General features: G+C 53.4%; 2 protein-coding genes across 3 annotated transcripts; one reads left to right on the forward strand and one right to left on the reverse strand.

Moving 5' to 3' along the window:
* Nucleotides 1–65: 65 nt before the first annotated feature.
* Nucleotides 66–2,457, reverse strand: KCNA7 (potassium voltage-gated channel subfamily A member 7). The gene is made up of 2 exons (XM_032325085.1): nt 1,845–2,457; nt 66–909 (listed from the first exon to the last, which is right to left on the reverse strand). Exons 1-2 carry the CDS (start codon nt 2,397–2,399, stop codon nt 94–96), a joined length of 1,371 nt encoding a protein of 456 aa, XP_032180976.1. The 5' UTR covers nt 2,400–2,457; the 3' UTR covers nt 66–93.
* Nucleotides 2,458–10,982: 8,525 nt separating this feature from the next.
* Nucleotides 10,983–27,156, forward strand: SNRNP70 (small nuclear ribonucleoprotein U1 subunit 70). Of its 2 annotated transcripts, none has more exons than XM_032326036.1 (10): nt 10,983–11,215; nt 11,966–12,122; nt 13,665–13,727; nt 13,841–13,895; nt 19,207–19,271; nt 19,437–19,499; nt 20,165–20,246; nt 23,476–23,577; nt 26,166–26,253; nt 26,363–27,156. In XM_032326036.1, the coding sequence occupies exons 2-10, from the start codon at nt 11,976–11,978 to the stop codon at nt 26,985–26,987; spliced, it is 1,290 nt and encodes a 429-aa protein (XP_032181927.1). In that variant the 5' UTR covers nt 10,983–11,215; nt 11,966–11,975; the 3' UTR covers nt 26,988–27,156. The 2 variants fall into 2 exon arrangements, with proteins under 2 accessions (XP_032181927.1, XP_032181926.1); XM_032326035.1 differs by having other exon boundaries at nt 10,984–11,215; nt 26,336–27,156.
* Nucleotides 27,157–27,322: the final 166 nt, after the last annotated feature.

The raw sequence follows: 27,322 nt of genomic DNA on the forward strand, positions 1-27,322 counted from the left end.
AAACCCAACCCCCTCCCCCTAACCTTCCCTTCTACCCCTCCCTCCCTCCCTCCCTCCAAGGAAACGTGAGGTCCTGCAGACCTCAACTGTCCCTCACACTTCAGTGACCAAGTGTTTCCCAGGGGGGGCCCAGAGTGGAGGTGGTAGCTCAGGCATCTCCCCATCCATCAACCCCCCATTGACCTTGCCGTCCAGTGGGCCACACGGCTGCGTGTCCACATGGCTGTACATCCCAGCCTCTTCACCCTCTGTCTCCCGGTGGTAAAAGTAGCTGAAGTTGGAGACAATGACCGGCACAGGAAGGGAAATGGTCAACACTCCAGCGATGGCGCACAGGGAGCCCACTATTTTGCCACCCACAGTGACAGGTGCCATGTCTCCATAGCCAACTGTGGTCATGGTGACCACCGCCCACCAAAAGGACTCGGGGATGCTGGTGAAATGGGAGTCTTCCCGGTCGACCTCAGCGAAGTAGACTGCGCTGGAGAAGAGGACCACACCGATGAAGAGGAAGAAGATGAGGAGACCCAGCTCACGCATGGAGGCCCGTAGCGTCTGGCCCAAGATCTGCAGGCCCTTTGAGTGCCGGGACAACTTGAAGATTCGGAAGACACGTACTAGACGGATGACTCGTAGGATGGCCAGGGACATGGCCGGCTGGCCTACACCCCGCTGCCTGGCTAGCTCGGTGCCTAGAGCCACAAAGTAGGGTAGGATGGCCACAAAATCGATGAGGTTCATCACGTTCTTGAAAAAGGCCGCCTTGCTCGGGCAGGCCACCAGGCGCACCAGTAGCTCGAAGGAGAACCAACAGATACACAACGTCTCCACCACAAAGAACGGGTCATCGAAGGGCATGCGAGACAGGGGTCCGGGCACTGGGCTGGAGCCATTCAGCCGAGCGGGGAACTGCAGGGAGGAAGGGGTTCAGAGAGGACCACACCAGGGCTGGGACACACAGGAACAGCCACATTTGTGATTCAAATGTGCAACTACTTCCATACAAATTGGTCAGCAGTCATTGCCCCCAGGCCTCCAGTGACCCAGCTGTCCTAGATCCCTTTCCGGAGCTCTAGGGATCATGCCTGTGCGGCTGACCTTATATGGTCCCTGATCCTTCACTGGTGTGTGTGTGGGGGGGACTCCTTAAAGTGAGGTCTCCTGAGTGAGGCTCCATCCAAAGTCCCACCCCCAGCTTTGATTTTCCAGATGGGGAGGGTCACCACCCAGGTCATGCTTCCTTGTGCTCTGCCCTCCCTAACCAGCCCCTAGAAGCCCAGACTACAATGGCTGAACACCTTGTTTGCTCACCAAGCCCTGTGGCCCTGGCTCTCAGGGCCCTCTCAGCCCCACTTTGTGACTGATTCCTCCCACCTGGGTCCTCTGTCTCCAGCTCCCTCAAGCTCCACTCTCACCACCTCCAGCCCGTCTTTCTATTGGTTACTGCCAGCCGCACAGACCCCTGATTTTTAGGTCTCTCAGCCCTCAGCTTCATTTCTTAATGTAGGGGTCTTCCTGCCCTCCCGCCCTTGTCTCAACCCTGCCCTGTGATTGGCAGGTTCGCCTGCTTAGATCCTCGGGCCCCGCCCCCATGAGGCTATCCCTTCCCCGCCCCCAGCCCGCCTTTAAAAGATTGATTCCCCTGGTCAGGCCCTGTCCCTGGGTTGCACACCTCTCGAGCCCCTCGCCCCACCCATCACGGGCAGGTATCGTGACAAGCCCCTCGGTGCCCGCCCACCCACAGTGGGGCCCCTCCTTCCCGAGAGGCCCCGCCTCCCCGTAACCCCACCCCGCTCGGCTCCTCCCAAGCCCCGCCTTTCTCTACCCAGGCCCCGCCCCCTCACCGGGCCGGCAGCCGCTACCGCAGCGAGCCCCGGGTTGTAGCGGTCGTCGCGGAAGTCTGGCAGCGTCTCGAGGCAGAAGACGACGATGGAGACGAGGATGACTAGCACGGAGACGACGGCGAGAACGCGCGCGGCCTGCGAACTCTCGGGGAACTCGAAAAGCAGCCAGAGCTGGCGCGCGAAGGCGCGGCGGGGCAGGGGGCGCTCTGGCTGCATGGGGCAGCCCTCGTCCTCACGCAGGCGCGCCAGCGCCGCGGTGCCCAGCCCGTAAAAGGCCACCTCCTCCAGGAAGACGTCGAGCGGCACGTGCGCGGGCCGCCGCAGCCGCCCGCCCGACTGGTAATAGTAGAGCACGGCGTCGAAGCTGGGCCGGTGCCGGTCAAAGAAGTACTCGCGGCGCGCGCCGTCGTAGAAGCGGCCTCGGCGCGCCGGGTCCCCTAGCAGCGTGTCTGGGAAGCGGCCCAGGGTGCGTGCCCGCGTCTCGAAACGCATCCCGGCCACGTTGAGCACCACCCGCTCGCAGCAGCCGCACGGCGGCGGGCAACGCGGCTCCATGGCGCGCGCAGCCCCGGCGACCCGCGGACGGACGTGTGGCCCCGACGCCCGACCTGGCCCGGCCCGGCCCCGCCTCGGCCGCCGCCGCCGCCGCCCCAGTCTGGTGTCCGGTGTCCACGCGTAAAAATAGCCCGGCCGTCCGGCCAGGGCGCGGGGGAGGGGGCGCCTGACCCCGGCGGGGCAGAGGGCGGCTGCGCGCCCTCTGCCGGGGTGCCATCCCCTTCCCCCAAACCGCAGTTCCCCGCGCCCATCAGGCTCTCCAGTCCCCTTTCCCTTGGCCCCGCGTCTCTCCGGGTTTCCCATGTGTCTCTTGTGTCTTTTTTACGAATATCTGAGCCCCTCTGTTGGAGTCACAAACTTCCACGTCTTTCTAGTCATCTTGTATGTCTCTGCGGCTGCCTATGTCTTCATTTTAAGTCTCTGTCAAAGGCTGTTTCTCTGGGTATCTCTATCGGTCAGTTATCTCTGAGTTTTGCCATTCTAGAGGACTCTCTATTGGGGGTGTATGTGTCTGTCAGTTGTCTGTGCCTTGGTCCCTGGATCTCCGCCTTTGACTCTTTCTTAGGGGCTTGTCTCAGTTTATCTGTCTCCCTTGGTCTCTATCTCTCCCCTCTGCTGGGATCTCTTTTCATTATCTCTTAGCACTCTGTATCTCTGTCCCTGGGTTTCCCTGAGGCTCCCCTTGGGTCTCTTTCCCTGTATTCCTGAAGTATTGCGAGTTTCTGTCTCAGGCGCGCTCGAAGACTCAGGGTCTCTCGAGTCGTATCTCTGGATCTCTTTCTGACCGTAACTGTAGGTCGGCTCTGCCACTGCCCTGGTGGTTGTCCCGTCCTGGAGACCCCACAGCAGCTGCAAGCCATGATCATGTGTGCCCCACGCCCCGTTCCCTCGCCAAGGTCTTGTCCACTTGTATTCTCGGTAAGAATTCGGAGACCCAGCGAAGCGTGAGCTAGAGCCCTGGGTAGCGGAGAAGGAGGCCGGGCCTGCCAGGAACAGGTGGGGGTGGGGTGGGCTGGGTAGATGACGCAGGGTCACTCGAAGGGACCAAAGGACAGACAGACGATGGCCTTCCAGTCACCGGTGTCCTATGACACCGCGCAAAAATAGCCCCATCTGATGGGCTTGGGGGGAAGTGGTGGGGATTAACGGTTACCGGGACTCATAGGAATGGCGGGGGGGGGGGGGTCCCCGAGCGCCCTCTGCTGGGCAAGTGCAGAGAAACACGAAGGTTATGACTCCCTGTGAATGCTGGCACTCTTTCTCCTCCATCTGCAATTTCTGGGAAGCTGTGTCACCATCCCTCTGGATTTCTGAGTCCCTTTCTCTGGGTCTCGCTCCTCCCTTTGTCAGTGTCTATGTTTCTGTCATTCTCAGAGACCACAGAGAGACCCCTCTCCTTGTGGGTCTCTGAACTATGTGTGAACTGGTCCCTCCTTCGTGCTGCCTTGTCTTACACCCTCCTATCTGCAATGGGTACTCCTCCTTGCCACTTCCAGACCATCCATTCTTCCTCCCTTAGCAACTCTGACTTTTTTTTATTTAATTATGTAAGCTCTACGCCCAAAGTTGCATGCTCTACGGAGCCAGCCAGGCGCCGCCTCCCTCAGCTCTTTTGAACCTCAAGCTACCCACACACACTTCCCCTCCTTCCCTACTGAACTTACCCCTTTCCCTCTGGCCACTCCAGCTCTTTCATGGAAGATTTTAGATCCAGGTTCTCTATCCTTCATTCTAAAGCTACTGTCCTAATCCCTAGTAATTTCTTTTTTCTTTCTTTCTTTCTTTTTTTTTTTTTTAAGATTTTATTTATTCACCTGACAGACAGATCACAAGCAGGCAGAGAGGCAGGCAGAGAGAGAGGAAGGGAAGCAAGCTCCCTGCTGAGCCCGATGTGGGGCTCGATCCCAGGACTCTGGGATCATGACCTGAGCTGAAGGCAGAGGCTTTAACCCACTGAGCCACCCAGGCACCCCAATCCCTAGTAATTTCAATATCCCCGCAAATTATCCTACAAAAACCTAACTTGTAACTAGATTGTCTTTTCCAAAACCACACCCCTTTCCTGTTTTACAAGATAAATCCTGAATCTTGCCACTCCCTAGCTCATGGAGACCATGTCCCCAGGTTTTGGTGATTCCCCCAACCAACTGACCACCTTGGGGGTAATACCACGTGCAACTCTCAGCCCCACTCTTTTCCTTGGGACACTGGCACAGTGGGGCTCCCTGCTCAGCTGCGACCCTGCTTCTCCCTCTCCCAGTGGTAGACCACTGGGTACCAAAACAGAATGAGAATACATATGGCTTGGTTTCAAGCCACTAAATTTGTAGTAATTTTTTAAAAAGATTTTATCTATTCATTTGACAGACAGAGATCACAAGTGGGCAGAGAGGCAGGTGGGAGGTGGGAGGGAAGCAGGCTCCCCGCTGAGCAGGGAGCCTGATGTGGGGCTCGATCCCAGGATCATGACCCAAGCAGAAGGCAGAGGCTTTAACCCACTGAGCCACCCAGGCTCCCCTAAATTTGTGGTAATTTGTTACAGCAACAATGGGAAACAGTTTCTCCCATTCCTCTGTATCATTCCTTTCATTCCCATGTTGTAACAACATCTTCATTTGTTACTTTTCTTAAAAAAGTTTTTGGGACGCCCCTGTGTTGGGGCGAGGAGGGGCAGAGGGAAGGGAGAAGCAGACTCCACACTGAGCAGGGAGACCAATGCGGGGCTCGATCCTAGGACCCCAGGATCATGACCTGAGCCAAAGGTACACGCTTAACTGTCTGAACCCCCCCCCCAGGCGCCCCGCAACCTCAGCATTTTTGAAGAATTCTGGTCATTTATGTTGTAGACTGCACCTCTGTTTATCTGGTGTTTTATCTTGACTAGGGATTATAGAGGTGTTTTTTTTTTTTTTTTTTTTTTTTTGGAGTGGAGGATACCACAGAGGTGAAATTCCCTTCTCATCCTGTCATATGGGAGGCATGTGATACGTCTCACTGCAGGCAATGGAAACTTGGACCACTTGGCTAGGGTAGTGTCTGCTGGGTTTCTCCACTGTAGAGTTATTGTCTACCTATAATTAATGAGCATTTGGGGGAGCCGACTTTCTTGTTCTGTCACATTTATTGAGCTTGAGTTGACACACAATAAAATTTACCCTTCATGGGGTACACTTCTGAGTTCCGGCCAACATCTACACGGCCACATCACTGTGAGTGCAAATCAAAACATAGGAAAGTTCTAGCACTCCTTGAAAGTTGCCTCCCGCCTTCGTAGTCAACTGCTTCCCTTCTAACAGCTCCTGGAAACCACTGCTCTGTTTTCTACTCCCACCCCTGTCCCTGCAGTTTTGCTTTTCCTAAAATGTCAAATAAATGAAATCACCCAGTCCGGAGTCTGTCACTTAGCATAATGCATCGAAGGTTCATTCTTATTGTGTCGGTGGGTACTATTCCAAGCCATGGACCGATGGTCATTTGTTGTTCCGTTCATTTGAGTTCTATTTCATTTTTTGGTGATTATGAATAAAGCTGTAATAAAAATCCATGTACATGGTTTTGTATGAACATGTTTTTCAGGTTTCCTAAATAATTAGTTAAGAATGGGCTTGCTGGGTTGTGTGATAAGTGGATGGGTGGAAGGGTGTCCTTTTTTTTCCCCATCAGGAAACAATTGTGTCAGAAGACTCATTACTTTAATATCTTTTTTTTTTAAGATTTTATTTATTTGGGGGTGCCTGGGTGGCTCAGGGTTAAGTCTCCGCCTTCAGCTCAGGTCATGATCTCAGGGTCCTGGGATCGAGCCTGGGATCTGGCTCTCTGCTCAGCAGGGAGCCTGCTCCCCACCCCCCTCGCCTGCCTCTCTGCCTGCTTGTGATCTCTTTTTAAAAAAGATTTTACTTATTTATTTGACAGAGAGAGATTACATGTAGGCAGAGAGGCAAGCAGAGAGAGAGAGGAGGAAGCAGGCTCCCTGCTGAGCAGAGAGCCCAATGTGGGACTCAATCCCAGGACCCTGGGATCATGACCTGAGTTGAAGGCAGCAGCTTAACCCACTGAGCCACCCAGGCGCCCCTTTAAAAAGATTTTATTTATTTGACACAGAGAGAGCACAAGCAGAGGGAGTGGCTGGTAGAGAAGCAGGCTCCCCGCTGAGCAGGGAGCCCGATGCAGGACTGGATCCCAGGACCCGAGGATCATGACCTGAGCTGAAGGCAGACACTTAACTGAGTCACCCAAGCATCCCTAGCAAAGCCATAATTTTGAATGTATCCGAATTTCCAGTTCATATACTCAGCAAGGTCACAAGCTGATTTGCATAATGTGGCTTTCTAGACAATCATCTCAAAAATATTTGTTGAGGGGCGCCTGGGTGGCTCAGTGGGTTAAAGCCTCTGCCTTCGGCTCAGGTCATGATCCCAGGGTCCTGGGATCGAGCCCCGCATCGGGCTTTCTGCTCCGTGGAGAGCCTGCTTCCTCCTGTCTCTGCCTGTCTCTCTGCCTGCCTCTCTGCCTACCTGTCATCTCTGTCTATCAAATAAATAAATAAAATCTTTAAAAAAAATATTTGTTGAAACAGAGCCACTGTTCTTTCTTTTTTTTGGATTTTATTTCTTTATTTGACAGAGAGAGTTCACAATAGACAGAGAGGCAGGCAGAGAGAGAGAGAGAGGGAAGCAGGCTCCCCGCTGAGCAAAGAGCCCGATGCAGGACTCGATCCCATGATCCTGAGATCATGACCCGAGCCGAAGGCAGCGGCTCAACCCACTGAGCCACCCAGGCGCTCCTAGGGCCACTGTTCTTTATGGAGTCATAATTTTGACCAAACAACAAGTAAGCAATTGTTTTCACAGGAGAACATTTTTAAAAAGATTTTATTTATTCATATGAGAGAGAGAGACAGCACAAGTAGGGGGAGAGGCAGAGAGAGAGAGAGAAGCAGACTCCACAGCGAGCTGGGATCCTGACTTGGGGCTCGATCCCAGGACCTGGAGATCGTGACCTGAGCCGAAGGCAGACACTTAACTGACTGAGCCACCCAGGTGCCCAAGTGTCTTTCTTTTCTTTCTTTCTTTCTTTTTTTTTAATTTTATTTATTTATTTGACACAGAGAGAGAGATCACAAGCAGGCAGACAGAGAGGGAAGCAGGCCCCTCGCTGAGCAGAGAGCCTGATGCAGGGCTCGATCCCAGGACTCTGGGACCATCACCTGAGCCAAAGGCAGACGCTTAACGCACTGAGCCACCCAAGTGCCCCGTGTCTTTCTTTTTAACAACATTTTCTAATTCCAGTTATTGGCAAAGAGTTCTGGCATCAGTTAATGGCAGCAACACCGTGGCGAGCATCTGCATTGTGCCGAGAAGGTAGATCAGGACTTAATCCTTTATTTAATAATAAGCGAATGTTAAAATGTTCAAACGTGGCATTTTGAACTAATTTCAGACTTACAGAAAAGTTGCAAATATTGCACAGAGTCCTCATATATCCTTCACAAAAATCTTCAAAAGTCTTTTTCCATAACCATAGTACCATTATTTGTTAGGAAATTAACACTGATACAATACTATTAACCAATCATCCCACAAACTTTACTTGAATTTCACAGATTTTCCACAACTGTTCTTTTTCTGCTTCGTTGTCTAATCCAGGATCCCATGTTGCATTTATTCGTCTCCTTAATTTACTCTAGGAGTTTTTTGGTTTGGTTTCTTTTGTTTTCTTAGGTAAGCTGTATACCTAAGGTGGGGCTTGAACTCACCATCTGAAAATCAAGTCTCATGCTCTAGCAACTGAGTCAACCCAGTGTCCCATCTGGGAGTTGTTTTTTTTTTTTTAAGATTTTATTATTGGGGCCCCTGGTTGGCTCAGTGGGTTATAGCCTCTGTCTTCAGCTCAGGTCATGATCCCAGGGTCCTGGGATTGAGCCCCACATTGGGCCCTCTGCTCAGCAGGGAGCCTGCTTCCCTTCCTCTCTCTCTGCTTGCCTCTCTGCCTACTTGTGAACTCTGTCAAATAAATAAATAAGTAAATCTTAAATAAAAAAATTTTATTATTTATTTGAGAGAGAGAGAGAGAAAGGAGGGGAGGGGTAGGGGGGAGGGAGAGGAAGAGAGAAAGAATCAAGCAGACTGTGCTGAGCAGGGAGCCTGATGTGGGGCTCAATTCCACAACCCAAGTTGATGACCTGAGCCCAAACCAGGAGTCAGATACTCAACTGACTGAGCCACCCAGGTGGCCCTAGGAGTTATTTTTACTGGGTGAGCTCCATCTTCACAATATATCCCTAATCCCAACACTTCTTTCCACCCCACTGCTACCATCTCAGTCCAAAACACCATCCTTTCCCTGGAAAATGCAGTCTCCTAACCATCTCCCTGTTTTTCTTCAGTCCCTTCCCTACATTCTTTCTGTCCATAGCCCATGAAGCAATCTCTTAAAAATCTTTTAAAAATGTTTGTCCTCCTGATCAAAACCCTTTAATTACTTCCTCTTTCATTTTTTAAAAAGATTTTATCTATTTATTTATTTGACACACACAGATCACAAGTAGGCAGAGAGGCAGGCAGAGAGAGAGGAGGAAGCAGGCTTCCCACTGAGCAGAGAGCCCGATGCGGTGCTTGATCCCAGGACCCTGAGATCATGACCTGAGCTGAAAGCAGAGGCTTTAACCCACTGAGCCACCCAGGCACCTCTCCTCTTTCATTTCAAATAAAATCTGCCTCTCTCTCATGTAGTACTCAGCTGCAGGCAAGGATGACCAATGGCTAGTGAGACAGGCTGGGGAACAGAGTGTTTGCATGGTGGCAAAGTTTTACCACCCAGATTACCAAGGGAACGATGTACCCTTAGAAGGAGAGATCTAGTAGTTACGTCCTTGACTAAGTGGCCAAACTCAGCATCGGAACAGTGCGACCATCTCACGTTTTGGACCTTCAAGTGTGATGCAAGATAAAGTTCACAGTATTACTAGGGAAATGTTCTTGCCAAAAATGCTTAACTTCAACCTATTCAAAACTTCAGATTCAATTTCCATTTTACAAGCGAAACAGGGTTAGTGGAACAAACTAAACACCATGAGGAGACAATGAGACAAATCCAGAATGTAGGACATTCTACTGAAAACTGGTCCAGACTCTGGGAAAGCCCAAGAACAACAACAAAAAAGGTGTCTGTGTGTGTGCGTGTGTGTATCCAATATTAAAAGAGACAATGCAGATATTCTTGGGTCATTTGGTAAAATCTGAATATGGGCTGGAAAATTTCCTAGGGGTTAAAATAATTTTGTGGTTATGCAGAAGATCCTTATTCTTAGGAGGCACCCACTGACACATTCAGAGGTAATGTGCCACAGTAATTACTTGCACATGGTACGGGAAAAAAAATACATAAAAATAAAGCAGGTTTAGCTTCATTTTCCTTAAACTTTTTGTTTTGAAATAATTTTAGAATCACAGATAAGATCCAAAAAATATGGCAGAGTTCCACATACGTACATAAATAAAACAAATGTCAAGATATTTTTAAAGTATGTGCTTTCATGTTACATGTTTCTTGAACTATGAAATTAGTTAAGTTTTGTAATAACTGCCATAGTTTTACTTTTTTTAATTTATTTAACAGACAGAGATCACAAGTAGGCAGAGAGGCAGGTAGAGAGAGAGTGGGAAGCAGGCTCCCTGCTGAGCAGAGAGCCCGATGTGGGGCTCGATCCCAGGACCCTGAGATCATGACCTGAGCCGAAGGCAGAGGCTTAACCCTCTGAGCCACCCAGTCGCCCCTGCCGTGGTTTTATTAAACAAGCCATTGCATCTATCTGAAAAACTTCTACAACACTTAACTCCTTACAGGTCTACAGGGTCCCACGTAACACGGCTGCCAGCTCTCAGATCTCACGGCCAACAACTTGGGATTCCTGCCAACTGTCCCAAATCAGGGCCTTTGCACTTGCTGCTCACTCGTCTAGATCTCCCTTCCATCCGAATCGGATTTCACCTCTCCAGACGAACCTTCCATTATCTCCTTTCTAAAACAGTCCCACTCTCACTGCCCAAGCCCCTCTCCGAAATTTATTCCTTTTAAATGCCTTATCGTCTCCCCCAGTAAAATGTAAGCTCCAAGAGGAAAAAGACCGCCTTAGTCACGTACTACATCTGCACAGCCCAAACAGTGCCCAGCATACACTAGCCGCCGGAAGACCAGTTACTGATTTAGCAGGTTGGACTTCAACGTAATGACACCATTCACTTAGGGACTCTTTGCCAGGCGGCGGAGGGGTATTTCACCGTACAAGACAACAGAGACATGCGTACAAGATCCGGGAAGTGTGTTAGGAGAAAGGGGCGGAGCATCGAGGAGTCTCGCGCTTAGAGGCGGTTGGAGCCGTGAGCACAAGATGGACAGGGCTCCTGCTGGGTACGCTACCCGCGTGCGCACTGCGGTTCGCAGCCCGCCGGGGCACAGGAGTTTAAGGCGCCCGGGGGGGGGGGGGGCGGGGGGCGGGGAAGTGACCCGGCGCGTGCGCAGTGCCCGCGCCAGCGCCAGGTTCCTGTGTGTGGGTTGTGCTTAATCGAGCGGCGCGTGCGCAGCGCGGACGGCGGAGGGATTTGCGACTTGTTCCACCCCTTGCCCCTGTCGCCAGCCGAGGCCGCGCGGGCTCGTGAGCAGCGGCCTGGTGCGCGCGCTGGGCGGGCGACGGAGGCAGACGGACGCGGACGCCGCCGGAGTCGAAGCCAGAGCAGGAGTCCCTGCTGCTGAGGGGCCGCCGCAGCCGCCGCGAGCCCCCGGACCGTCGCCAGGCCGAGGAGGGCGCCGCGCGGCGGGTGAGTGTGACTGAGTGGCCTCATCGGGTGCGGAGCCGCTACCCACAACTCCCTGCGGTGGGCCCCGGTCTTTTCCCCGCGGCCGGGCCTCTTTCCCGCGCCACCGCACCTTTCTGCACCCCTTACCCAGAGTCCTCTGGGCACCTGGGCCCTCTTTCCGCAGCTCTCCCGCGGCCCCTTACCCACAGGCCCTTGCGGCGTATTGCCTTTTTCTCCCTCGCCGCCTCGGCAGCCTGGACCCTTACCCACAATTCCTTTCGTCTGTGGGGGGCCTGGATCTATTACCCACAAGCCCCTAGCTCGAGGGGCTTGTTGCCTCTGAGCCCCTTCCTTGACCTGGGACTTCCTGCGATTCCCGCCCCCATAACCTGTTCTCCAGGGTGGGGAGGGGGCCCTCCCTTGTAAGGATCCTTGATCCTCCCCCCTCCCCCGCCCCGGCACGCTCACAGGGAACCTCTCAGCCTCACGGCCCTTGCTCGGGACTCTTGACACTTAACTCCTCAGAAACTCTTTTTCAGTCTTTGTTTCCATGAGCGGCTTTACCCCGCCTTCACACAGCGCTCCCCACCCCCACCCCCACCTGGTTTCTTTTTCAGACTGAGCCTTAGGATCACTCCCGTGTTCTTACAAAACCTTTTTTATATTAAGACCTTGCTCCTGGATCTCTCTTTTCTTGGGAGTCAGGGGACGGTAGGGGCCTCATCAGTACCCGGTCACCCTAACTTAAGCCTGTCCTGCTTCTGCTCTCAGACTTGGCAAGATGACCCAGTTCCTGCCACCCAACCTTCTGGCCCTCTTTGCTCCCCGTGACCCTATCCCATACCTGCCACCCTTGGAGAAACTGCCACATGAAAAACACCACAACCAACCTTACTGTGGCATTGCGCCCTACATTCGAGAGTTTGAGGTGAGTTCACTGAGCAGACTTGGAATGGTTTGGGTTCAGGGGGCTGCAGAGCTGGATTTGGGAGTCTGGTTTCTGGCCATTTTCTAGCCGTGCGATTTAGGCAGGGGACTCACTTTTTCCAATCCTGTCTTAAATAGTGTTGATACTGTATTCCTTGTAGGATTTGTCTTGTTTTGTTTCTGGTTTTTTGTTTTGTTTTTTTTTTTTTTGAAAATTCAGGAACTAGCAGTTGAGGATTCAGGCTTTGGAGTCAGGCCATCTTCGGCTCACACGATTTATCAGTTGTGTGACCTTGGGCGAGTGGTATGTTCTCTTAGTTGATGTCTTCATTTTTAGGAATGGGTAGTAGTATTTTTCTCACAATATTGGCAGGGAGTTAACTGCAAAACTTGGTACAGGGCTTGACTTCAAGTAGTCAGCAATCATCGATGTTACCATGGTCACCAGTTTTATTATTAATAGAATGATGTTCATATGGGCTTGAGATTTTCAGCTCTGTAACTGCAGGGTAAACACAAATACATGGCTTGGGCTTCTGGGCCTCCCTCCCGTCTTTTAATTTGTAAACTGCGGGTGACAACATCAGAGGTGGGTCAGAGCACACCTGAGAAGGGCTGGCACACAGCCAGAAGTCAGAGGAGGCCAGTTCTGGTATCAAGTAAGAACGGGCCGCTGAAGGTAGAGGAGAGATAACAGGAGACTGGTTCTTCAGTAGGATTTGCCGCCCTTGGTGAACCGGTCCTGGGAAAATGTTATTAGCTAATTAAACTAATTTAGTGGCTGCAGGCCTGTGGCACCCTAGATGGCGTAGGTTATGTGGCAGAGTTTAATGAGCGGTTGGTGAGCCCTTCGAGAACTACCCTGACCATCAGAAGGTGTCCAGGTATTGCTTCTGGACTCCACTGTCAGCTCCTTTTGCTTCGACCCTGGTCCTGATCGCCTTCTGTGATAAAGGACAAATCTTTTGCAGGGTGATGTTTATGTTTACAATGGAATGATTTTGATTTTCCTGTACCTTTAAAGAAAGACTACAGAATAAAAGATAGAAAAAAATTTTTTTAAGATTTATTTATTTATTTGACAGAGATCACAAGTAGGCAGAGCGGCGGGGAGGTGGGGGGAAGCAGGCTCCCCGCTGAACAGAGAGCCCAATACAGGGCTCGATCCCAGGACCTTGGGATCATGACCCGAGCCAAAGGCAGAGGCTTTAACCCACTGAGCCAGCCAGGCGCCCCAAAAGATCAAATTTTTATTAAGCTCGGTGGGTGTAAAACTGCTCTATCTGGTTACTGTAGAAGTTTCTGAATTCTTCCATTTTCTGTACTTCTCTTGTCACAGACCAGCAGAGGTTTGTGGATAGCATTTGTCCACAGACCCGTGTTTTTGATCTTTGCCACCCCCTCACTTCCACTGGCCTGGGAACTGTCCCATGTTTCTTGTGTGGAGGGGGCAGTGAGTGGCTGAGGTGTCTATTGTTTTCTGGATCACTGTCCCTTGCAACTTCTGTCCCTCCCACCCTGTCACCTCTCTTCTTGTTCCCAGGACCCTCGAGATGCTCCTCCCCCGACTCGAGCAGAAACTCGGGAGGAACGCATGGAGAGAAAGGTAGGTCATTTTTGCCTGTTGTCCCCACATCTTTTTTTCCTACTTTCTCCAGGATGTTCCCTGACATCAGGGCACTTCTGTCTGCATTCATTTGTACCCCTTTCTCCTGACAGAGACGAGAAAAGATTGAGCGGCGACAGCAGGAAGTGGAGACAGAGCTAAAAATGTGTAAGTGTCTCTTTCTCTCCCATCTCTTCTTCAAACGCTCTTGCATTTGTCTCCCACTGATCCACCCCAGGACTCTAATACGGGAAGGTGGGATGGTTCACTTTTTTAGTTCACAAAGTTGGCCAAACACTGGTTTAGGATGGGGTCTGGGTTGGCAGGAAGGGAGCCTTGAGACCTTGGGCTGGGCTCCCTCAACTGGGGAGCGCACATGGAGGGGCTGCCACAGTGTCATGGGCTGAAGCAGTGAGGCAGTTACAGCCCCACTTCTGGTCCTTGACCATGGGAGTTTTCCATCCCTTGCAGGTATGGGAGGAATTGGGACACAGAACCAGATACACTGTAGCCATTAACCAGACTTCACAAGAAGGGCACATCAGCATCAGATGGTTCTGAGAAGGGCCTTACAGTCAGAAGACTTGGGCTTTCCTTCTACACCTGTGAGGCTGGTGAAGCATGTCTCTTTGGACCTTATTTCCTGGAGAGGCATGTTTCCTCAGGGCAATTATGCAGATGCCTAACCTTTTTTTTTCTTTCTTTTTTTTTTTTTGGTAAGATTTTGTTTATTTGGGGCGCCTGGGTAGCTCAGTGGGTTAAGCCTCAGCCTTTGGTTCAGGTCATGATCTCGGGGTCCTAGGATCAAGCCTTGCATTGGGTTCTCTGCTCAGCAGGGAGCCTGCTTCCTCCTCTCTCTCTGCCTGACTCTCTCTGATCTCTCTCTCTCTCTCTCTCTCTGTGTCCAAAAAAAGGTTTATTTAGAGAGAGCATAAGCAGGGGGAGCAGCAGGCAGAGGAGGAAACAGGTTCCCTGCTGAGCAAGGAGCCCATTGTGGGACTCGATCCCAGGACTCTGGGATCATGACCTGAGCTGAAGGCAGACACTTAGCCAACTGAGCCACCCAGGCACCCCAACTTTTTTTTTTTTTTTTTAAAGATTTTATTTATTTGTTAGAGAGCACACAAGCAGGCAGAGTGGCAGGGAGAGGCAGAGAGAGAAGAAGGCTCCTTGCTGAGCAGGGATTCCCAGGAGGTTGATCCCAGGATGCTGGGATCATGACCTGAGCTGAAGGCAATGGCTTAACCCACTGAGCCACCTAGGTGTCCATTCTCTCCCTTTTTCTAACAGTTTCCTTTTGCTCTTGGCATAAAGACCAAAGTCTCTTTCCTGCCCACTGTTTAAGACTCGTTGGGTACCATGCTCCCCTCGGGCTCTAGCCACAGCTGCCTCTTCTTTGCCTCATTCTTGCCGGAAGGGCTTGGGCTTTTGCCCAGACTCTTCCCCCAGTCTGTGATGACACCGTGGTTTATTTGTAGCAGCCCTTGGTATCCCCGTTCAGCTGTGACTTCCTTGCTCAGGTGGAGTCCCTGTGTGTGCTGAAAGCCCCAAGACCCACTGCAGGTTGGTCACTTCGGTCTGCGTGGGGGATTTGAAGGGGATCTTTCTTCACTGGAGTTGCCCGACTGCCCCGAGAGAGCAGGGTTCGGATGGGGTTTGCTCACTTCCATGGCCCCAGCCTGGCACAGGACCTGGCACACGGAACCGTTGGCCCCAGTTAGTCTGGGAGTCTTTCGCTCAATTGTTAAGGCACAGGCCTTGCAGTCTAACCCACTGCGCTTTAACCCTGATTCTGTCCCTTGCAGCCAAGTGACCTTGGGTAAATCACTTGTCCCTCTAGAAGTTATTTTCCTCCCTTTAGGAATGGGGTCTTGTTGTGTTAAATGACCCCACCACCACAGAGGTGCAGTCAGTCAAATTCAGAATGTGTGAAATTATAGACAACAAACTTGTAACACAGTTTCTTTAACCAGTTAAATGACAAGGGAGGTTGGCAGGGAGCCAGACCATATGGATTAAGGAATCAAAAGCTCTGTCAGCCACGTGGTGTGGGTGGAACTTGTTTGGATCTGGATTTAAATGAGCTAACTCTAAAAATCCAGTATTGAAACAATTGGCATTTGAGTACTGGGTCTTCAGTTAAGGAAGTAACGGGTTAAGGTGCCGCAATAGTGTGGTGGTTCTGGTTTCTTAAAAGTCTCTGTTAGGGGGCGCCTGGGTGGCTCAGTGGGTTAAGCCGCTGCCTTCGGCTCGGGTCATGATCTCAGGGTCCTGGGATCGAGTCCCACGTCGGGCTCTCTGCTCAGCAGGGAGCCTGCTTCCTTCTCTCTCTCTCTGCCTGCCTCAGTATACTTGTGATTTCTCTCTGTCAAATAAATAAATAAAATCTTTGGAAAAAAAAAAAAAAGTCTCTGTTAGGGATGCCTGGGTGGCTCAGTTGGTTGGATGACTGCCTTCGGCTCAGGTCATGATCCCGGAGTCCCAGGATCGAATCCCACATCGGGCTCCCAGCTCCATGGGGAGTCTGCTTCTCCCTCTGACCTTCTCCTCGCTCATGCTCTCTCTCACTGTCTCTCTCTCAAATAAATAAATAAAATCTTTAAAAAAAAAAAAAGTCTCTGTTAGAGGCGGAAATGGTATATCTGGGGTTTGATTTAAAATACTTCAGTGAGGGGTGTCTGGGTGGCTCAGTGGGTTAAGCGTCTGCCTTTGGCTCAGGTCATGATCCCAGGGTCCTGGGATCAAGCCCCGCATCAAGCTTCCTGCTCGACAGGAAACCTGCTTCTCCCTCTCCCGCTTCTCCTACTTGTGTTCCTTTTCTCCCTGTGTCTCTGTCAAATAATAAAAACCCCTTTTTTTAAAAAAATAAATACCTCAGTGGGATTGGGGTGCACTTGAAACGGATAGCCAAGGTTGATAATTGAAGCTGATTTCTATGGTTCATTGTATTGTTTTCTGCAGTCCTACATGTTTGGACTTTTGCATAATTGAAAAGAAAAAAGCATGCATCAAGTACATTCGAGTTTTTATGCGTCTCTCCGAGAGCCTCTGTTCCCACTGCTGAAGCATGCTGTGTCTCATCGCAGTAAACGGCTGCCCTTCAAGGGGACCTTGTCCTTTCTAAAGCAGTTGGTCTGCGTTCTATGATTGATTTCTCATAGCTTCAAGGCATGGCAGAGGTTATTACTCATATTTTTAAGACAAGGAAAATCAAGAATTGTTGAGGCCTAGTATGCTTACTGAGAGTTCTTTTTTTTTTTTTAAGATTTTATTTATTTATTTGACAGAGATCACAAGTAGGCAGAGAGAGAGGGGGAAGCAGGCTCCCCGCTGAGCAGAGAGCCCAATTCAGGGCTCAATCCCAGGACCCTGAGATCATGACCTGAGCTGAAGGCAGAGGCTTAACCCACTGAGCCACCCAGGCGCCCCCTTACTGTAGTTCTGAAATACTTTTCCCCCCAACCCAAAAGTCTCATGAGGTTTCCCCACCACACAGTACAGTTCTTTGAGCCCCTGCTCAGGGTTGTACCTCGATTAGCCCTTTAGCCAAGGATTTCCCAAAGGCAGAATTTCTCTGCCAGCATAATGGAGCGCTCACTGGTGACCTGCCGACCAGCTCTAGTTCTCTGCCGCGGTCATTGTGCTGACATGTTCTTTTTTCAGGTACAGGGGTGCTCTTGGCTGGCTGCACTAGCTTTTGCCTTTAGTCACATTCATGGGCCCCTCGCGGAAGCAGGAACCACAGAGCCTGCCGCAGTGTACCTGTGGTGCTGCTGGGCACCTCCACGCTGCCCGTCAGGAATTCCACTCCCCCAGGCAGCAGTCAGTCGGCTGGCCGTCCCTCTGCTGCATTCCTTCTGCACCTATTCGACCACCTACTGCCTGGTGTTGGCAGATGCATTTCTTGTTGCTGCCCTGAGACTTCTGGGTCTTCGATCAGGTGCCCTCATCCCACTGAGGTCTTTCCTGATTTTCCACTTAAAGCTCTCCTGCCTGGGTCTGTCACTGTCTGATAGAACTAAATGGTTGCCTTACCTTGTTGATGGTCAGCCTCCCTGCATTTGTGTCTGATCTCCAAGACAGCACAGCTCTCTTTTGGTCCGGTTTGCTGTGAAATCCTGGACACTTAACGACGGCTCCAGGCACTCACTAGTCCTTAATGGGTACCTGTTAAATGAGTGGATGAGAGCGTCCTGGTGCAGACCTAGAGACCAGGGCACAGAAAATGACAGCGCGGAGGGGTGACGTAGGGTGAGCAGCTTAAGGGGGCAGGCGCAAAGATGGGGTTGTCTTCAAAGTCTGCCGTCAGTTTCCAGGTAGTTATTCCTTTAAATGTGGGCTCAGTCTGTTGGTTTTTAGTAAATTCTCTGAAGTCACCTTGCACTTTGCAGTATAGCCATCTCACAGGAAACAGATCTGGAACTTTATTTCGCTGGCTTTTTGCAACACCTGGACTATCTTCCTGAGAAGCCGGTGCCTGGACATTCAGCGTGGAGCCTGGTAGTTAGAACCCCCGGCCTGTGAGGTCAGGCTGAGGTATAAAGCCGGGCTTGGCCTCTTCACTGCTCTGATGCTTCTTCCTCTTCCATGCTTCAGGGGTTGGCTTTGTTTCCATTTGCCAGATGACGAATCCTCGTGTCGGGGCCTGATTATATGTGCGATGAATTATTAATGTTCCTTTTCTCCTGTTCCCCTACAACACGGCAGGTTGTTCCTGAGGGTGGCACTGTGTCATGGAGGAACCGCCTCCGCTGGGCACTAGGCAGGGTGCCTCTGGGGCCCTGGCGGGAGTCGAGGGCCGTCGTGTGGGGTTGGGTCACCATAGTCTGAAAAGGATTTCTTCCCGGGCCTGAGCCTTCAGAATCCCTTCCGGAATGGGTTCTGTAGTAGATTTTGGCTCCTGTCTGCAGAGATGGTTATTCCTCCGTGGCCTTGTGGTCGGAGAATCTGATCAGCATCTTGTGCCCTGGCTTTCTCCCTGAGGCACAGAGGCCAAAGCTCATAGGGAAGAAAGCAAGGCTCTGCCTCTCTGGGGCCCTCTCCCGGCCTTTGAGCTAAGGTTTTCCCACGGGCTGTAGTTGCAAGCTGTGCCAGCGGGTGGCAGTGGGGCCCTGCAGATGATGGAGGAAAGCTCCCCCCCCACACACACACCAGTGGCTATCTGGCTGCCTCCACAGAGGTGCCCTGTCTTCCCCTGGAAGGGACTGGAGCCTTTGCATGTATAGGTCTGAATGGCACTTAGGGTGGTGCTGCCCAGTCAGCTTGAGGTCAGCCTCCCCCTTCCCCTGTCAGCCTAAACTGACTACTCACAGAAGGGCCACCGTGCTCTAAGGCAGCTGGAGAGAGGAGCATGCCCAAGGTCTCCAGGTCACCAGCGGTTTTCCTCTATCTAACGGGCCTCTGCCCATCTGTGTGTGTCTGTCTTGCTGGGTGAGGCTGTGGACACTCAGTCCTTACACATTGTGTTCTTCTCGCGCAGGGGACCCTCACAATGATCCCAATGCTCAGGGTGATGCCTTCAAGACTCTCTTTGTGGCTAGAGTGGTGAGTCTGCAGCTCCCCGTCCCTGGAGCGCCAGAGGAGCCTAGATCCCTGGGCTGCTAAGAGCTTGAGTGTGGGACAAAGGACAATAGACTAAGTCCTGGAATGCTCTGAGGGCTTTGGGATGGTTCACTTCTCTGTCTTAACGTTGTGTCTGTCTCCCAATAGAACTATGACACGACAGAATCGAAGCTCCGGAGAGAGTTTGAGGTGTACGGACCCATCAAAAGAGTAAGTGAACTGGGGCTTTGGCTACTCGAATTGGGGCGCGATGCGGGGAGGAAGAAGGCCGGCTCCTGGCCCCAAGGATGTGTCCCGTTATTTTGGGGCTTCAGAGGCCATGGCCTACGTTCACATTCTGAGTGCACTAACACGCAGCTGGCTTTGGGTAGCAGAAAGGGTGGCTTTCTGTTGATTTAGGGTATGAGTAGGCAAACTACAAACTTAATGTTTGTAAATACAGGCTTGTCGGTGACCAGCCGAGCCCATTTATTCACTGTTGTCTGTGGCTGCTGTTTCTGAAGGCAGAGTCCGGTAGTTAGACCCTGAGGCCCTCAGCTGAAGTACTTGCTGTCTGGCCCTTCAGAGAAAAAGTGTAAATGTGTGTGCTGACTCCTGTTTCAGAAGAAGGCTTTATGTTTAACCAATGTGTCTTAAATTCACTGAAAAGTCCCATGAGCGCTCTGGGCCTTAGCGAGGGCTGGGGATTATTGCGCACGTACTGCCAAGCCCGGCGCTGTGAGAGCCACAGTCATTCTGGGCTCCTGAGGACAGGGAGAGGGTCTGAGGCCTCTGTCGCTGGCAGCACCCAGCCCAGGGCCTTTGGCACAGGCTGATGATTGAAGGGGTGGGATTTCCTAGTCTGAGAACTGATTTCTACCTGCGGCCCCGCCCAGATACACATGGTGTACAGTAAGCGGTCAGGAAAGCCCCGAGGCTACGCCTTCATCGAGTACGAACATGAGCGAGACATGCACTGTGAGTACCTCCCGGCCTGAGCCCTGCGCTCTGACCCTCTCTCTCCTCTGCTGCCCAGCCCCTTCCCGTCGTCTGTCCCCACCCCCCACCCTGCCAAACCTGACATTAGCGATGTCTCTCCTCCTCCTCCCTCTGTTTCTGATATATCTTTTTTTTTTTTATATACGTGTTTTTTAAAAAACAAAAACCAAAATCCCCCACAACGTGTGTGTGTGTGTGAACCTGGGGAGGTAAGTGTCACACGTTGAACCTCAGGGGCAAGGAGGGAACTGGGTGGGGGCTGGGGCCAGCTGGAGGTGGGGGAGGGGTCGGATGTTTGGGGAGCCTCTCCCCATTCCCCCCACCAGCATTGGGGGCCGGCCAGGATGGAATGAGGACTGGCCTTTGAACCTGCCCTCTCTTTCCCTCAGCAGTGCTGGGGCTGGGCCACCCGACCCTCCGCCTCCCCACCCCTGGCCCCCCACCCTGTTCCTCAGCGGGCATTGGGTTGGTAGGCGTGCTTAGCGCCTGCCCCCACCTCTCCAAAGCCCCCTTTGAGGCTGCGGCGGCGTCCACACGGGCAGGGACGGGTGGTGGGGGGCGGGCAGGGCTGCGGCGTGTCCAGGGGCCGCCGTATTAATTGACTGTTCTTATTGTCACTGCAGCCACCACGCAGCTGGCTTGCAGCTGATGCTTACGCTCCCCTTACAACACCTCAGTGTATGGTTGGTATAAGGGTTTGTATCATGGGTAAGATCACTCAGCACCGCACACCAGCCCAGCTTAGCCAGGCAGCTCAGGAGCAGTGAGGCATCCCTCCTCCCATTCCCAGTTGCCCCCTCAGCCTCCCCGCACCCAGAACCCTTTCCTTGTTTGGGTGCCCTTTGTCCCTCCTGCCGACCCTTCCCCCAGTCCGTATATGCTCTCTGATAGTCTTGCTGATCCCAGGAAGGGAAGGATGAGCCCTGATGGGAAAGGCAGCTAGCCTCTCCGGTTGGGCTCCACTCAACCCCTGACTTAAACTGGCTTCATGGCGTCAGCGGCAGGGTTACAGGAATACTGCAGACCGGGCGCACTAGGGCGAGGGCTCCGTGGGGAACCCTTCAACCCTTTGCTCCTGGCCCCTGTGCTTTTGTGGGGCTGTCACTGTGGTGGCCCTGGAGAATCTTTTTGGTTGCTAGACTCAGGGTGCTGTGCCCCTTTTCTGTCTGCCTTATCATGGTTGAGGCTTGCCAAAGGGCTGTGGTGGCCAGCGGCTCTGCAGAGTGCATGGAATTGGGGGTTGGGGTGTGGGAGGGACCGAGTGACAGGCTGCAAGCAGCTGAAGGTGTTGCAGATTTTACTTAAGACCCTTCCACTGTCTAGAGACCTAAGAGAGGGAGAGAAAGAGAAGCCTAGAAGTACACATGTCACATGGTTTCTTTGTTGGTACTCTTGGGTTGGGCCTTTTCTGGGGTTTGGGATACTGAACCAGAGCAGGGTTCCTTTGCTTGACTGTGTTCCCAGTCCTTAAATCCCTTCTCCCCCACTACCCTCCTCTGGGTTTGGGGGCCAAATGGCCCCTCTTCTCAAATCACGGGCAGCACTCCATCTCCTGGACCCCCCAGGCTGTCTCCTTGTGTGCCAGCCTTTTGAGTGGCAGGTGGTGGGAGGGAGTGTGGAATTCGAGGTGGAAAAGTCCTTCTATGTGCTGCGAGGGGGTGGGGCGTGTGCTTAGTTTAGTGTGGACTTTACTGGGAAAGGTAAGGGCGGACAGGTTCACTAAGGTCTCCCCAGCCTTCTTTTTAAAAATTCAACAAGCTAGTCCCCGGGCTTTACCAGCTCCTAGACTTGACGTTAACCCTTGTCTCCCCCGTCTTTCAAGGCTTCCATGAGGTTTCTTTGGGGTCCACCACTTCCTCTGCCTGTCTCCAGGTGGTGCAGGAGATGTGGTTCCTCTCCCTCTTTGTGGCTCCCTAGAACCCCCCACTTCCCTTCCCTGTAGCTTTAGCTGACCCCATGGTGGTGGGTGTGGGGTCTGTGCGCGTGCTCAGGTAAGCTTGGGGGCTCCAGGTAAGCGGTCCCGTGTCCCCCCCCGGGAAGCCCGCCTCCTCGCCAGGCCCCCAGGAGTTGCCGAGCCCCCCCCATCCCGCTCGGTTTGGACACCCGCAAGGCCGGCATCGGTAAATGGCACCTTTTTCTCTTCCTCTGGTTGTTATTTGGGGGGGAGAGGGCTGGGGCGGGGCAGGGTATTGTGGTTGGTTGAGGACAACTCCCTAGGCCAGGGCTGGGGGTGGGAAAGAGACCTTTTTGGCCTTCCCGACGCCCCGTGTGAGACAGGCCCGGGATCAGGCCTGCCCATCACTGTGCCCTGCCCAAGAGCAGGAACATGCCTCTCCCTGAATCTCCCCCTCTACTCCTCACCCATCCCGAGAGGCTCCGGCTGGGGTTGGCCTCCCAGCATGTGTTGAGCTGGGGGTGTGGAGGGAGAGATGGGATGGGGGCTGGGATTGGGTGGCAGTCAGTCGGCTCAGGTAAGGCAGGAATTGTCGGTAGCACCGCACGCCTCCCATGCCTCCCTCCACTTTCCCTCTCCCCCAGCTGCTGTAGGGGGCCCCTCCAGGCCCCCTGGGAGCACCATAACCCACCCTTCTGCTCCCTGCCATCTCCTAAAGATTTCTCCCACCCTTTTCTGGTTCATTTTCTGTTCTGATGTCTGTTCCCCCCCCACGCTCACCTCCGCCCCCCACCCCTAAAAACACAAAAAAAACAAAAAGCAAAACCGGTGTGAACTGGGGTGCAGAGCGGCCCAGCTGGGCCTCCTGCCCCAGCATGATGGTTTAGGGTGCATGCCTGGGGTTGTGGAGGAGTCCTCCCCCACAGCAGAGTCCAGCCTTAAGTTAACCTCCAGTTTCTTTGCAGCAACTTTGGCCGCCTGGGCAGGAGGGGGCTGCTCTGTCAGATGGGAGTAGGAGGGGCCTGGGTGCCCAGGGGTATGGTGGTTGGGGTGGTCTTGCTCCCCCCCCAGTAGCGATTGGGGGGTGATTAACAGGTGCCAAGATGGAGCAGGCCCCTCCTGGTTTGGGAGAGGGTTGGTCTGGCTGTCAGTTGCCTGGCTGTTTGGTGGGCGTGTGTGTGTGTGCGCGCGTGCAAGCGCACAGAGTGCATTGATGGGGACGTGCAGGTGGGGATGCCACAGAGCTGGGCCCTGTCCTGACTAGAGGACCCTCTGGGGACTCCTCCCCCTCCCCCCTCCCCACGTCTGTTGCAGCCGCTTACAAGCACGCAGACGGCAAGAAGATTGATGGCAGGAGAGTCCTTGTGGATGTGGAGAGGGGCCGAACTGTGAAGGGCTGGCGGCCCCGGCGGCTAGGTGAGCACTTCCTGCCGCGACTGCGCCCTCGTGGGCCTGACCCCCTTCTGCCTCCCTCTGCTGCTTCCTATCTTCCCTTCCTCTTTCACCTTGCCTGGCTGTTCATCATACCCTTCCCTCCCTCCGGCTTCTCTTGTCACCATCATCCTTCCTGGTGGCTGTCTTCTCATTCTGGGTCATTGATGAGTTGGAGCACTGGCTTGGAGAGGCGAGTCTGAGACCAGATGTCAGTTTGTGCACTTACTAATTGGTGCATTTGCCCTTCTTCCTGCCTCATTTCCCTTGATCCTGGAAAGTTGGGGTAACTGCAGAGTTCACTGAGCTCAGCACAGGATGCCTAGTTTGGCAGTTGGCCCACAGTAGGGCTCCTGAAGGTCTCGCTGTCACCCATATAGTCTTAGCTCTCGCTCCTTTGTTTATTCATCGGTTACCAGCTGTGTACTGTGCTTTCAGTCCGGAGCAAGACGTGGACAGCCTCTGTCTCTGATTGTTACTCAGCCTGTCGGTCAAGGTCAGTTTGGTTGCAAGTATTAAAAGCACATTTGAGGTTTTTAAATCACAAAGGAGCCTTGTTGGGAAAGAATCCTGGGAGTCCCTTGGAGCCCAGACATGTGTGATGGTCCTCCCGTACACCTGGCGGCTGGGCCTTAGAGCTGCCCAGAGCTGCCCCTGGCGTCCCTGCAGCCCGCGTCCACCTTGTCTGCTGTCCCCGCAGACTGGTCTCTTCTGTGCTTCCCTGCACAGGCCCCGTGCCTGCTCTGCCATTTCCGCTTTACCCCTAGTCCTGGGTGCGTCTCTGTGCTCTGAGGTGCTTGGATCTCAGGGGCTCAGCGTGGGGCCTAGACCTGGGGCTGCCGGTCCTGCCATCCTTTCAGGCCTGTGAAGGACCTGCTCCTGCGAGGGTGAGTGATGGCTCTCCGAGAGAGGTGGTCCTACCCTGGCTGACACCTCAGGCGGGTGCGGGACTGCTGCTCTTCTCCCACCTCCCCGTCACTCTTCTCATCCTGGCCTGGCCAGGGTAACCCAGACCACACATGCACCTGCTGAGCCTCAGACAGGAGAGAGCTTCTTACCTTCCCTCATTTCTCTGGGGTGGCTTGAGTTTTTCAGAGTGTGCTGTTTGCACTTGGAGGATTCTGGAATCTCAGAGTCTTCTAGTTCAGCTGGCATTCAGACTTGGTGATAGCAGTACATCCTGACCCAATATATATCTGGAAAAATAGCATCCAGAACAAAAGTTCTGTGAGCAATAATCATCTTTTTTACAGGGAATATGTACTAGTATTTTATGTTCTGTTGTTTTATTATGTTTTCTTAATATATTGGTTGCAAGCCATCCGATAGATGATGGGATCCACAGCGGATCGTGACCTGAAAAGGGGAGACAGTAGCCCGTGCTACGCCCTGCCTGTGATACTCCAGATGCTTGGCAGTGGTCTCTCCTGCCTAGAATGTTTGCTCTTCAAGCGGTCTTTCTCCTTTTTCACTGGCATTGCTAGAAGCCATTTCCTTATATGGAACTCGGGCCTGCCTCACTGAATCTTTCTTCCAGTCCGAGTGGTGCAGAGAGGGGCACGAGAGGGGAAGTTCTGGAGTCGGCTGGGAGCCCGAGCCCGGTTCTGCACCTTCGTTGCCAAGGCCCTGTGCAAGTGACTTTGTTTTCCCGTCTGCATAAGGTGTCTCCTGCTCCTTGGAGTCGTTGGGTCAGTCACCTGACTTTAGCACTAGACTTTAATCTTCTGGCTGCTCTACCACGTGCCGGTTACGGTGAGCAGAGCCAGTCAGTCCCAACCTTGATGGTGCTGAGAGTCTGCCGGGAAGGGCAGGCGCCCTTCAACTCGCACGGGTGTGTAAATGTGAGCTTCCGGAAGTTTCAGGAGGCTCATATGGTCTGTGAGTGTATGATGGAGGGCAGCTGAGTCCGGTAGGTCAGGGCAGGCCTGAGGAAGTGCCGCTCCGGCTAAGACGGGAAGGGTGAGTAAGTTAGCTCCCCAGGGAGGGTGAGATTCTAGGGAGAGATGAGTGTTCGCAGACAGGGGCAGAAAGGAGGCAGAGGCTGCGAGGAGATTGAGACCACCCAGAACGTAAAGAACCGGGGGCCCCTGGTTGAAAGGTGGGCAGTGCGAAGCCATTGGAGGCTTTGAGGCAGGTCAGTTCAGAGGGTCACTGACTTGGGGCGCTTGGATGGCTCAGTTGGTTGAGTGTCTGCTTCAACTCAGGGCGTGATCTCTGGGTCCTGGGGTAGAGCCCCTTCCCTGCTCAGCGGGGAGTCTTATTTCTCCCTCTCTGCCCCACCCCCACTCATGCTCTCTATCAAATAATTAAATCTTTTAAAAAAAAAAGTTACTGGCTTAGGGCGGTGTGAGGCAGCCGCTGTGTGGGAAGGGTGTGCGAGGCTCTGCGGTATCTGGAGGCTGGGGCATGCGCTTTGGAGTCTGAGTGCAGGTGTTTCCCAGCTGGCACCTCGTGAAAGTCCTCACGTGGCTTTTGTAGTGTGGCTGCAGTGCCTCCTTTCGCTCTTCAGTGCCCATTTCCCTTCCCTCCGCGCCCTGCCCAGACTGACCCTCTCTCGCCTGCTCCCACCCTAGGAGGTGGCCTTGGTGGGACCAGAAGAGGCGGGGCCGACGTGAACATCCGGCATTCTGGCCGGGACGATACTTCCCGCTATGATGAGAGGTAAGATTGGGCAGCCGGTTTCCTGGGATGGGGGTGGTCACGTGGGGGAGCCCTGCCACAAACCTCTGCCCACCTCATCCAGGCCCGGCCCCTCCCCGCTGCCCCACAGGGACCGAGACCGGGACCGCGAGCGGGAGCGCAGGGAACGAAGCCGCGAGCGAGACAAGGAGCGAGAACGGCGACGCTCCCGCTCTCGGGACCGGCGGCGGCGCTCACGGAGTCGCGACAAGGAGGAGCGGAGGCGCTCCAGGGAGCGTAGCAAAGACAAGGACCGGGAACGGAAGCGGCGAAGTAGCCGGAGCCGGGAGCGGGCACGACGGGAGCGAGAGCGCAAGGAGGAGCTGCGTGGTGGTGGAGGTGGTGGTGACATGGCAGAGCCCTCTGAGGCCGGCGATGCGCCTCCTGACGATGGGCCTCCTGGGGAGCTGGGTCCTGATGGCCCTGATGGTCCAGAGGAGAAGGGCCGAGATCGTGACAGGGAACGACGTCGGAGCCACCGGAGCGAGCGGGAGCGGCGACGGGACCGTGACCGAGACCGGGATCGCGAGCACAAGCGGGGGGAGCGGGGTGGCGAACGGGGCAGGGATGAGGCCCGAGGTGGGGGTGGTGGCGGCCAGGACAACGGGCTGGAGGGTCTGGGCAACGAAAGCCGAGACATGTACATGGAATCTGAGGGAGGTGATGGGTATCTTGCTCCGGAGAACGGGTATTTGATGGAGGCCGCACCAGAGTGATGAGGGCCTCCCCCTGTTTTGTTTTGGACGTGTTCCTACCCACCCCCTGCTGTCATCCTCTCCCCTGACCTTGGCCACCACCTAAGTTTGCCAGCCAAGGGTAGGAATCTCCTTATTTGTTCAGGCCCCTCAGATTTAAAAATAAAATTAATTTCCTGTTGATAATGAGCGCCTTGGTTTCTTCACTGTTCTTCCTGTCTTTCCCCCACCAAGGTCGTCACCTGACTGTTAATAGCCCCACTTGGGTTTGTATCAGGCCCTGGGCTTTATGATGACCTAAGGCTGGACCTACCCACACTACACCAGACCTGCTTAAAATGGGATAAGGAGGTGTT

This window comes from Mustela erminea, chromosome 19, assembly GCF_009829155.1.
Source record: "Mustela erminea isolate mMusErm1 chromosome 19, mMusErm1.Pri, whole genome shotgun sequence".
In the NCBI taxonomy this organism is placed as follows: domain Eukaryota; kingdom Metazoa; phylum Chordata; class Mammalia; order Carnivora; family Mustelidae; genus Mustela; species Mustela erminea.